General features: G+C 38.9%; 1 protein-coding gene across 1 annotated transcript in view; it reads left to right on the top strand.

Annotated features, from left to right (window-relative positions):
* The window catches only part of LOC110593846 (thymosin beta-4-like), a 29,145-nt gene extending 16,422 nt beyond the window's left edge, over positions 1 to 12,723 (top strand). Inside the window, exon 2 of the mRNA XM_044922070.1 lies at positions 12,656 to 12,723. Coding sequence (XP_044778005.1) covers positions 12,656 to 12,723 — 68 coding nt within the window. The remainder of the gene's footprint in view (positions 1 to 12,655) is intronic.
* Positions 12,724 to 13,354: the final 631 nt, after the last annotated feature.

Here is a 13,354-nt window from a genome sequence, read left to right as displayed (position 1 = left end):
TGTCTTTTATTATATTAGAAAATAAGAGGTCCAGAGGTAGAGTAGCTTCAGGGTGAGTTCACCTGGTAATTCACAGATATCAAGAAGGACCCAGGTCCTTTCCGTCTGTCTACTCTGCAAATATAAGCATGTTGGCTTCTCCCCTGAGGCTAGCACCTCCTCAAGGTGCTCAGATTGGCTTCTGCAATTCCAGGCAACACATAAAGATGACAAAAATCAGAGACAGAAGTGTTTCCTTATACACACAAATTTTACACGGAAGCACCATCCTCCTCAAAAATTTTGTTTTCGTTGGCCAAAATTATGTCACATACTCATGTCTAGATCAGTCACTGGAAGGACAATAATTAGAATTAGAATGTTTGTTTGGACTACTCAAGATTCACTTCCCCTCAAGGCTAAGGGAAACCCCAACTTCCCTTAAAGCACGTGGCCACCCAGTATTTGAGAAAAATCAGGGTTCTACGAGCAAGAAACATGGCTAGTGAGAATGACAGGGGAGCAGGAAGCCCAGAGTGTCTGCCACATATATCTAATAAGAATAGAAATAGAGCTCACAACTCACTGCACACATCTCAATGCACAGAAGTGACACTAACGATCTAACTGGTAGACAGTATCATGCATATAAGATTAGCCACTGTTGCTATAACAGTATGTCTCCACAGAGAGCTGCAAAGACATGAATCTCTCTTTAAAAGGCACTCAGTGATTATAATCAAAGAACAAACCATTGCTAAATCCGTATCATCTACATGAACCCAGAACAGATATTTCCTCTTTTATTGAAAAATCAAGGGTTTCCTTTACTGGAAATTTCAGTTCCAATGAGTTTCCAGGAACTGTTTCACATTCCAGATATGCATTTGTAATACATTTGTATTGGTTAGTTGGGCTCAATTTATCTAACGAGCCACTAAAGTGGCCAATTGTTTATGCAAATTAGGAATCATAGCTGTATTAAAAAGTAATTTATTATATAATGTGCTACCTGAATATACTCAAACATACATCACTTAATTTTTCATTTCATTCCAAATTCTTCATTTATTATGTGTTCATCTCTCACGTGGAAAAAAATGGTCAAGATGACATTTGTTAAATATGTATTCTTTTCTGAAATATTTAGCCAACTGAAATATTTAATGAGAAATAACACTATTACAATATTTTACTATCTTTAAAGGATATCAGGAGAAACAATGTGGTGCAACTATAAAGCAATCAACTGAGAGGTAGGAGACAAGAGTTCCAATTCTAACAGCATTTATTCAGTACTCATTATATACCAGGCACTGTGCTAAGTGTTTAATTCACTTCATTTATTTAATCCTCATAATAGCCTTATAAACTATGTATTATGATCATCCTGTTTTCAAATGTGGAAACTGAGGCACAGAGAGGTGATATAAATTGCACAAGACCATACAACTCATAAGTGGCCGGAGCAGGATTCAAACCCAGACCCTGGGATGTCAGAGCCAAAGCACTTAACTGTAGAGCACCACAACCTCTCTAGTCCTGGAATTGCCACTAATTGCCTGACCTTGTCAGAGCCACTTTCCTAATGAGTTAAACAGAAAGTTGGGTAGAAAATTTCCAAACCTAACACTTAAAATGTCAAGAAAGCCTTGACCTTACAGTCATCCTCCTCTGCCAAATAATTTATATTAAAGTTATACTTACTATACATGACCAAACACCCATATCTGGACACTCTACTAACAACTGCAAGATGATCCAGAGGAAGAAATAACTAAAAAGCCAACAATGGTATACAAGTCACAGGAAAAATACAACTCCTTGGAGGAATAAGGTTGCAGTTTATTAGACTAAATTCATGAATTGCCCCAGACACTGGTGTGAGACCTACTTAGAAGGCAGGCTACAGAGCAGGGTTTCCTACAATATGACTTGTAAATTAACTAAAGATCTCCCAAAGTATGCTACAATATTTTCGGACATTAGGCAGTAGAAAATTCTTCCCCCTTCAGAGCAAAAAGTCTCACCTCTGTCTAAGCCTCCTAAAAGAGTTAGAATTGAATTATTTTAAACCATCTCACCAAACATAATTATGAGTATTTATGAAATTTCTCAAATATCTTCTTTGGGGAATCTAGACACAGAGACAAAGAGTATAGCTATACATTTGCAAAAGAATAAATATTAAAATTATATCTCTAAACAGTGTGAATTATCCAGTAAAGTGACCTATCATTCAGCTTGTCTGAAGGGCAAAATTTTAAATCTAAGTGATTAAAATTTGGAATCTTATTTTAATAATACAAGCAAGATTGGACAGTACCTTTCTGTGGTCAGTGAAGTTCCTACTTGCTACACTTTTTCACTGTGTGTAAAGAGGGACATCAAATGGTCTAAGTTCTGGAAGACTCTGTCTTGTCAGTGGCATTTTCTCAACCTAGTCTGTGGAGCTCCTATGATCCTTGATGGGATGGTAGAGCAAAGGCATGCAAAGGATAGAAAACTTCAAACTACTCATCTTCTTAAATAATCACTTGAATAATTTCAGCAGAATTTTGTAAGGATCAAATTTCTTTGGGTTAAAGACTTTTCTTTGGGGCACACAGTAATATCTCAATTATCTCCAATAGATAAGGGATAGATAAGGGATATAATAATGTGAATACAAAAAGAATTTATGTATCATAGTGTTTGTATGTGGAGGTATATTGTTTTATAGACAAATTTGCTTTCCTATTGCATTCCTTTTATGTTAAATGATAAGTTTGTTATTCCAAACAAACAAAAAATGACCAAAAACAAGTCCAAAGCATTGTTGGTGCTAAGGTCAAGTTGTGAAAAATAAATTTGCTACTACAGTATGCAAGAACTAATCCATAACTTTTTAAAAAGGATAGTTACAGCTTGTTGACATCTATCATTTGGAATATATTGCAAATAAAAGTGCTGGGCACTTCTATTCTTACACACTTGTAATCTCTTTGTCCTATGTTTATGGAATAGATAAATTAAGAAGAGCTTTATGACATTTTTCCACCAAGAAAGAAAGGTTAGGCAGCTGGAGAACTGCACAGAAAGCCACTCATGACAAGAACCATCTGCCTATTATTGAAATGTTTCTTGAATCAGGAAAGCATGAAATTCTTTTTGGATCCTTTCTCCCCTTAGTCCTTCAGGCCAGTCAGATTCTATGAATGAAGGGGAGAAATGAGAGGAATTATCCTTGTCTTGCCTGAGCCATTGAGTTTAGAGTAAAATGGAGTAGTTGAGGCTGATATAGAAATTTAAAAACAAAAGAGTCAAACCAGTACAAACTGAAATAACAAAATTCATTCTGTAATAGTGAGAACTTCAAAACCAAGGGAAGTGGAAGTTCACTGAAGTGATTAAAGAGTGGGCAAAGAGTCCCAGGACCTCAGTTCCAAGCCTGTTCAGCCTCTTCCAAACTTCTGGCAGGTTATTCAACTGCTCTACACTGTGTTTCTTTATCTGAGAAATGGGAATACTCACCTCAAAGGGTTAATGGTGAGACCATAAGTAATCAGATTAGAAGCACCTGTCGAAAGTGCCTGGCACATAGCCAGGCACACATGCATGCTAACCACTACTCTTACTAACCCAGGAGTAAGATTATTCAACTGAGAGACAATATCTGGACAGGACATCCTGACCTAAGAATGTCTCTCATTTTACCTGTTGACATAATTTATTTATTTTTTTTTTTTAAAGATTTTATTTATTTATTTGAGAGAGAGAGTGAGAGAGAGCAAGCACATGAGAGGGGGTAGGGTCAGAGGGAGAAGCAGACTCCCCGCCGAGCAGGGAGCCCGATGTGGGACTCGATCCCGGGACTCCAGGATCATGACCTGAGCCGAAGGCAGTCGCTTAACCAACTGAGCCACCCAGGCGCCCGACATAATTTATTTTTAAATTCTTCCTTTCATAAATTCTTTTTTGAAAATTTAGTTCCAAAAGTAATATGCATTTTTTAAAATAAAAACTACTGAAGAATAGGTTAGAAGTGAAAGTCCTTTTCCCATCCCCAATACCAACCCTGATTATTCTTACTTTAAAAAGTAACAACAGTTCTTGGCTTGAGGTATGTTTCTAATCCTTTTACATGTTTAAACAAAAATATAGTTATTTATAATTTTTCAAATACAAGTAAAGCCTGTTATAAAAATTATTCTATGACTTGCTCTTTCACTTGACAACATATCCTGGATATCTTTCAGGATATGTTAATATGCTTAGATTTATACTGTTGACATAAATTTAATATTAAATTTTAAGAAAACAAATAAGATAAATGATGAAAAGCAGAATAAAGTATTCTTACATCATTGTTTAACTTATAAGTGTGATGATGGCATTGTGATTATGTTCCGGTTTTTTTTTTTTTTTTTTACGTTCTTACCATTTAGAGATACCTACTGAAATCTTTACAGATAAAATATATGATGCCTAGGATTTGCTTCAAAATAATTGGAAGAGGGATGGAGAGAAGGAAATTTGGGGGACATAAATAAAACAAGATTGGCCAAGAGTTGATAATAAAGCTGGTTGTTGAGTGTATGAATGTTAGACTCCTATTCTCTGTACTTTTGAGTATTTTGAAGTTTTCCATAATAAAAAAATTTTAATTATTTTCTATCCTTAAAATTGACCTACTAAATGCCAAAGAGCTATATTTTCAATTTAGAGCAATTAATTTTTTTTTTTTAAAGATTTTATTTATTTATTTGCGAGAGAGAGAATGAGAGACAGAGAGCATGAGAGGGAAGAGGGTCAGAGGGAGAAGCAGACTCCCTGCCGAGCAGGGAGCCTGACATGGGACTCGATCCCGGGATTCCAGGATCATGACCTGAGCCGAAGGCAGTCGCTTAACCAACTGAGCCACCCAGGCGCCCCATGATTTTATTTATTTAAGAGAGAGAGAGCATGAGAAGGGGGAGGGTCAGAGGGAGAAGCAGACTCCCTGCCGAGCAGGGAGCCTGATGCGGGACTCGATCCCGGGACTCCAGGATCACGACCTGAGCCGAAGGCAGTCGCTCAACCAACTGAGCCACCCAGGCGCCCCTAGAGCAATTAATTTTTTAAAGATTTTATTCATTTATTCCAGAGAGAGAGACAGCAGGGAGGAGCAAAGGGAGAGAGAGGTAGACTCCACACTGAGCTCAGAGCCCAACGTGGGGCTCGATCTGAGGGCCCTGAGATCATGACCCGAGCAGAAACCAAGAGTCAGTTGCTTAACTGACTGAGCCTCCCAGGTGCCCCAATTTCTTTTTCTTTTTTTTTTTAAGATTTATTCATTTATCTTAGAGAAAGAATGAGAGCGAGAGAGAGAGCATGGTGGGGAGGGGCAGAGGGAGGGAGGGACAGAATCTTAAGCAGACTCCCCTCTGAGCTCGGAGCCCCAAGCTGGGCTTGATCTCATACCCTGAAACCATGACCCCAGCCGAAATCTAGAGTCAGAGGCTTAACTGACTGAGCCATCCAGGTGCCCCATAGCAATTAATTTCTGATTAGATTAATCAACAAAATTCATCATTCCTAATGCCTATCCCCTAAGCAGCACACATGAAAGCAACTTAGCTTCCTTGTAGTTTGAATGCTACTATAAAAATCCAAATACAATAACCAACCCAGAGAAGCAATGTTCACTAATGTTATGGGAGGTATTTATCAACAAGTGTAAATTATAAACTATTATAATTATTGCTTTTTAGAGTTAATGAGGAAGTGTTTTCCTTTTTCTGTTACATTGGAATTATTGCAGCTGGATGAAAAAAGGAAAACATTTCTCTAGTGTATGTAGAATCAAGAAATCAAGAACATAATGTGTGCTCTGTTCACCCAGACAGAAGGACACATTCGATCCGGAATGCACTCACCAAAATTCTGCCCTGCTGAAGCCAAGAGAAAGCCTTTATTTTGCCAGAGGAGCAGAATAATGTTTTGAGTTTTTAGTTTCTGTTTTGCTCTACACAAACATCAATAGTTCCAAGAAGGCAACCAAGCCCTTACTACCTAGTAGGGCACAGAGCAGAAGTTGGCGTGTTTTCTACAGCTCTTCCTGACTTTTGTTAAAGCCTACGCTGACTAGAGGTATATCTATGTGGCCTGGAGGCAGATGGGATAGCCAGAATTCTGGGACAAAAAAAGGATGAGTTAAAGTTTTCTCGGTATTGGAAAGAGGTCAGGATTCAGAAGGCCCAGTGAGACCCAGAATCTGGAAAGGAAAGGAAGGATCTGTGAGGTGCACTCAAAGAGGTTGATACTTGACCCCTAGTCCTTTCAAAGATTTTTGAACACCAAGTATGGACTATAAACTGTGGAGGAGCAGAATCTAAAATGACCAAGCTGGCTGAACAATGGCCATCTCCATATTATCCAGTGAGACCTAATGATCAGTGACCAGAGGAATTTTTATCTATGCTTCAGCAGCATTTAAGACCCTGAAACTTTGCACAATATTTGGGCCAGGAGAGCACTAATAAATAGTTAATTCCTGCCAGCCCAGAAGTATGAGATCTTAGATTCAGGTTTAAGTGAACTTTAAAGAGGTGCAATAATTTTTATAGATTTGGGTTTGTGTTTGCTAATTCATACAGTCTACTCCATTTAAAAAGCAACCATGCCAATAAAAGTGCTAGAAAACCAACCTGCATTCATGCTGTAATTACCATCCTTCACATCTACACAGCTTTGCACATTTGGTAAGGTATTTTCACATATTGTCTCATTTGATCCTCTCAGAGTTAAGAGGGTTTGGTGGCTCTTGAGCTGTTGAGAGTAGATGTGCAGGAGCAAAATGGCTTAATCCAAGAGAAGATTTTCTTCCAGACATGGTCACTGGTCACTAGATATTTTCTTAGCTTTGTTGTATTCTCTTGCTCTCTGTCTCACACACATTCTTGTCAGACAGAAGAGGAAAATTTTATTCAACATTTCATTTAAAAACATCTGTGCAAAGTTGTCATTTGTAGGGTCAAATTCACAGAACCCAATGCCAAAGATGAATTCACTTCTTAAGGGGTTGCAATTTAGGCTGCCACCCAATGGTGGAAGTAGATCATGGTCAAACCTCATGAAATGGAGAAAAACAAAACAAAGAAACAACTGCAGGCATATCCAATAAAGGAAAGAGATTATAACAGTTTGTAATCAAAGACACTTATCTTCCTTTAAAAAATTCAAAAGATATAAAGTTTATTTAAAGAGAGTTGTTTTGGGGTTTTTTTGGTTTTTTTCCTAGCGCAAATGGTTTGGTTCAAATTCCCAACAGCCTCCTTTTCAACTACTGGCTTTGACTTCTATAACCTGATCTCTCCTTTTTTGAGTAAAAAGAACTTGCCATGGGTAAAAAAGAAGACTAGTGCCTACAGCTCTCTGCTTTAAGACCTTTCTTTTGTTCCTCCTTATAAGTAGTAAACACACAATTTCCCCTTGGGGAAAATAAACATCCATCTTAGCTGTGGCTTGACTTCCACAATCATACATGTTCCCCTAATACTTTATTTCCACATTCTTTTTCTTTCTGAAGACTTCCTCCATCCTTCAAAAAGGTCTTTCAGGTTTGGACATGGTGGCTTCATTTGTATAAATTGGTCATATTTTTAAATTTTTTCCTTTTCATAATCCCCATGGCAACTGGCTTCTTTGGAAACTTCCACAAAAGTCTGAAGATGTATCTTTTAACTGAACAGAATATTTTGAATAGAATTAGTACAGGAAAATAACCTGGTTTCATTACCACATCCTTGGCCTTTCATTATTTTTTTGTTTTGTTTTGTTTAGTAAAATGAAAAAAAATTTTTAAATGTCAATTCAGCTAGATAGAATTGGTTAGGCATTCTGGGGCTTACATGTTATTAAAGAGTGTGAATAATTTTAAAGATGCTGTCTCACCCATTTTAAAGAGCAGTTTTCACTTATCCACTCAATAAGTATCTGCTTGAAGCTATGAAAGATTCAGGTAACTATAAAACTCAGAACTGTCCTCCTGCACCTGCCGTCATGTTAGGTAACAATAAAAGGTAGTGTATAACTAAACACTGAAACTATAAAACAGCCCTATCATCATTTGAAATGAAAAAGGAAATGATCATTTTCAGTTGATGTTAAGAGGAAGGCGAAATCTGAATTGGGTTCTGAGTGATGGGCAGGATTTGAAAAGCTGAAAGACATTATTCCAGGCATCGTTCCAGAAATAGAAGGCAGTACAAATATTTGCATGCGGGGGGTGGTAAATGTGGAATGTTTGGAGGCACACTGTCTAGATCGGTTTAGCTAGAGGACACTAAATTGAGGTATACAAGACAGGGAGGGCTAAGAAATAAGGCTAGATGACAGGTATAGGAAGCCTAGACCATCAGCCTGGATTTTATCTCATAATAGGATTAACTAGTTTAAAAAAGAAATTAGAAGAAATGAGTAAGAGTAATCTAAAAGAATTTTTGAGATGACTTTTGTTTTTCCTTGCTCCATTTCCCTACTCCTCTTCAGCCAGAGTGATCTCAAGAATGACATAATTCTATCGTACAATTTTGAAGTGTCTTTCTTCTCAAAACAATTCAATAGCTGCACAGTGTCTTTGAAAATCCTAATGACTTAGCATATGGCCTTTAGAGATCTGGCCCTAGCTTGCCTCTCCAGGCTTGTCACTTATACCATAGGCATTATTCAAACCCCTTTCCACCTCACTGAAACACTCCTTCACTCCTCAGCCCTTTCCCTTTCTGATCTCAGCTTAGATGTCACTTCCCCAAGGAAGGCTCTCCAAGCTCCTCAAAGCCAGATTAGGTTCCCTGCCATAACTCATATCTCTAAGTCTTTAGGAACTAGATCTTGTCTGTGGCATATCCTCAGGGGAGGGGTAGTTCCCCTAGCACCTATCAAAGGGCCAGGAACAAAACAGATGCTCAAAAATATTTGTTAAAGAATGAAAAAGACGGGGTATAAAAAATAGGAGCCTACCTATCACACAATCATAAAGTAGTAAGACTTAGCCATTAAGTTCAAGGATAGGCTTGTGACAATGGAAAAGAAAGGATGAACAGGGGCACAATAAAAATGCTAAATGGGAAGTTCACAAACCTGAATCCTGACTGAGTTGATGCAATTCAGTATACACAATTAGGAGATTCATCTAACTCAGCAGTGTCCAAATCCTGACTGATCATCAAAATCACCCAGGCATAAGGATGATTTTTTGTTTCGATGTGTTTTAATTTTTCCTGATAATTCTGTCATAACTACATCTAACCAATATTTAGGAACTATTCACCTGTATGTCCTGTAAGGCAACTTTCGGCATTAAGTTCTAATTAAACCAAGATATCCACAAACAAGTAATTGATAACAGGACTTGGTAAGTAACTAAATCTAAGAGCAAAAAGGATGTTATTATACAAATTAGGTTTTTTTTAGCGGGTTGGCCTAGTCACAATTTGCATATAAAAGGCAGCCAATAAACACTAGATTATCAAATGAACGAGGTGAGCAGTTAAGAGTAGATTTGATGTTGGATTTGAGTTTCTCCCAACTGTGGCTCTACCAATAATTTGTCCTTCAGGGCTATGTCAACAGAACTCTCTTCCTTCTTGCCTCAAATGGGTATTTGTATTTGACACTGCTATTTTGGCTATTACAAACATTATCTCTTCTGTGGGTTACAGCACCCAGTTTCTCTTTAAAGAACTACCCTCCCCCATTTTGTAGTCCTACAAGAACTATAATCAGGTCTTGACTCTCTCTTAGACTTTGAAAGCCTGAGTGTCCTAAGAGCAGAGAAATCAGTTGGTGTTTGTCATTGTTGCAGTGGCACTAAGTTAATTCCTGCTTCTGAAATCCTTGGGCTGCCCTGGTTTCTCATCATTTAACTTGGCCTTGTTCTCAGACCATTACGTCTAGAAACTATCCAGTATCCTTCTAATAAATCCCCATTTAATAAGCCATTATCAATTTTTGATAGTTGCAAAAGAAAAACTAACAGAGAGGAAGAAATGTGATCCATGTAATTTTAAATTTTATCATGGCATCATTAAAAAAAAGAAACATGAAATTAATTTTAATGCCAAATTTTATTTAAAGCAAGCCATATGAACTATTATTTCAACATCGTCAATATAAAAACCACTGAGACATTTTGTTTTGTTGTTCCAAGGCTTTGAAACGTACCATGTATTTTACATGTATAGCTCACCTCAACTTCGACACTAGATTTTCAAAGGTTAAAGTGAAATGTAGCCCTTCCAAAACTAAAATGTGTATAATGAGAAAATATTTTACACTACTCGTTTTTAAATTTAACTAAAATTAGGGGCGCCTGGGTGGCCTAGTCATTAAGCATCTCCCTTCAGCTCAGGTCATGATCCCAGGGTCCTGGGATCAAGCTCCGCATCTGGCTCCCTGCCCAGTGGGAAGCCTGCTTCTCCCTCTCCCACTCCCCCTGCTTGTGTGCCCTCTCTCCCTGTCTCTCTGTCAAATAAATAAATAAAATCTTTTAAAAAAAAAATTTAACTAAAATTAAATATTCAGTTCCTCAGTCACAATAGCCACATTTCAAGTGCTCAGTAGCTATATATGACTAAGCTTACTGTATTGGGCTGCAGTCTTAGATCTGCTACAAGAGTGAAGAGACTCAGGGGACCTTTTCTTGATGTATCTAGTAACTGGAAGAATTGGGAAGTTTTCACACTTCCAACAAATTCCATTATGAACGGATTCAGAATTGTGTGAAGACCTACAGAAGTATCTCTTCTCCCAAAATGACATTTCCTTGACTTTGTAACTGAAACAGGTCAACACATTATTGAGTGTGAGAGTCATCTTCTGTATTCTATAATTTAGTAGCAAAGAGCTATCAAGGAGTAATCTTTCCAGTCAGGTGGTTTAATTCAAAGTTAAAATTACATTACTACTCTTAAGTCACTTCTCATTTATTACATTTTGATGGGTGGGAAGAGCCTTTGGTGACTAGTTTTAAGTATTTCCATTGTCAAATAAAAATGTAGAAATTTGAGTATCAGGTTCAAGAATTTGACCTTTATCCCTCAGACAGTAAGTTATTATAAATTTTGGAGTTGGAGAGTGACATGATGAAGCCAGTTTCATGAAAATGAATCAGAATCCAGTGTGCAAGTAGACTGGTAACAAGAGGTCCATAGGGAAGGTGTGCAGCTCCTAGCATCCTTAGGTGATGTACATATGCTCTTATTTCTGCCAGGAATTGTTTTCCTCTTAAGTTGTCAAGACATATGCTCATCCTTCAAGATCTAGTTCATAGTCAGGCAGTTTCCTGGACGTAGAGAGCAGACTGGGTCACTTCTTCACCTCTGCCCCCACAGAACTTCTTTCAAAATTCTAAACAGAAGTCAAATTCAGAGATAAAAAATAGAATGGTAGTTACAGAGAAGGAGAGAATGGGGAATTAATGTTTAATGGGTACAGAATTTCAGTTTTGCAGGTTGAAATGTTGTTAGAAGGTGGAGCAGAGACAATAAAGTATCCCCCAAACTGAGAAGGCACTTTGAGACTGGAAAACGAAGCAGGTCACTCCATACAGTTTACATAGAGTTTCATTCAGGGTAACTTACTGAGAAGGGGGACTGGGCAGAGAACAATCTGCAGCAGCTGCATAGTTATTCTCTGAAAAATCCACACCTTAATGTACAAATTTTATAAAGGGAAGAGACATGCAGAAGGGCATTGTACTGAGATCAAAGGGTTCAAACGCACCTCAAAGGGCTTGCACACACCTGACAGCTAACCTTCAGTTATCTATTGGCACCACCGTGTCAAGAAGGGGAAAAACTACATTATCTCTAACAAATTAATGAGACGCCAGACAAGCCTCTCCTCATCCCAGCCTTTGTGGGCATTTCTAAGGTACGTATATTCATCTCCAAGGGGCCTGGGACATATAACCCCAAGAGAGGTCACTAAGGAAACATGAACAAGATGGAGTTAGTATTGTCAGAACTCCTACAAATGTGTCCCATGTATGCATGGAAGTGATGGTAGCACAAAACTAAGATTGATTGGAAAGCTATTCCTGAGGCTAAATTGTCCCCTTTCAGATCTCAACTACAATGTCACACCTTTAACAGTCCCTCCATTTTCCAGGCCAGAAAGGTTTAGGTGCCTTTGCTATACCCGCTCATGAACCCCATACTTTTCTTACAGGGTTATTATTATTATAATTGTTATCTATCGCTAATTATGTGGTGTATTAGTTTGCTCTGGCTACCATAATGAAACACTACAGACCAGGTGGCTTAAAACTTTATTTTCACAGTTCTGGAGGCTGTAAGTTCAAGATCAGGGTGTCAGCAGAACTGATTTCTTCTGAGGCCACTCTCCTTGTGTGCAGATGGCCATCTTCTCGTCCTTGTCACATAGTGTTCCCTCTGGATGCATGCAACCCTGGGGTCTCCTTGTGTCTAATTTCTTCCTCTTATAGAGACACCAGTCAGACTGGATTAGGACCTACCCTAAGGGCCTCGTTTTAACTTAACCACTTTTTTAAAGACCCTATCTCCAAATACAGTCAGAATCCAATACAAAACTCTGATGAATTTCGGAGGGACACAATTCAACCCACAACATGATTACCTCTATTGTTCCCACTTGGAAAATTATGACAACTCTTGTCTTGTTCTCATTTCAGGACCTTTCAGTTGCTATCCCTTCTTCAACTCTTTGCAGAATAGGTTTTTCTCAACTTTTAAGCCTTAGCACTATCACCTGACAAGGGCCATCATGGACCACCTTACCCAAAGTAACCCTACAACTCACTGTATCCCATCATTTTCTTTCTTCCATGGCACTCACCATTAAGGTCAGCTGCAGGAAAGGGAGGTCGCGTGTCTTTACGCACGGCTGTAGCCCAGTGTCTCACACTTAGTTATGAGCGAGCTTCAATAACCACTTAGAAATGGACGCCACTGAGAAAACCTGCCAGGCCAGGGCCATGATTGGGGGGGGGGGGTTATGGTTTCTTTTTTTTTTCTTCACCAAGTTTTCTGGCTCTGGGCTCTCACACTTATCAGCTGTGCGAACGCGGGTAAGTGCCTTAACCTCCCTCCGTAGGACATGACAACACAGTGTCCCGAGCTGTAAGCCAGCGCCAAGAACGCGGCGTGGGGCAGCTAGCCGCTGGCACGGCCTCAGGCCCGCTGCTCTCCTGCGAACGGTGTGGACGTCGTCTTCGGGTGGGCCGCGCAGCATTGAAGCTACCGTCTCCCCAGTTCTCTGGGCCAGGTGGCCGCCCGTCTTCGTGCCTGGGGGTTCGTCTCGGGCTGTTTCGCAGAACCTCAGAGTCGGAGACGCGCACACGGCCGCAAACGGTGACTCCAGCACGGTTTTC

Source organism: Neomonachus schauinslandi, chromosome 16, assembly GCF_002201575.2.
Source record: "Neomonachus schauinslandi chromosome 16, ASM220157v2, whole genome shotgun sequence".
In the NCBI taxonomy this organism is placed as follows: Eukaryota; Metazoa; Chordata; class Mammalia; order Carnivora; family Phocidae; genus Neomonachus; species Neomonachus schauinslandi.
This window is presented reverse-complemented; position numbering and strand designations above follow the sequence as displayed.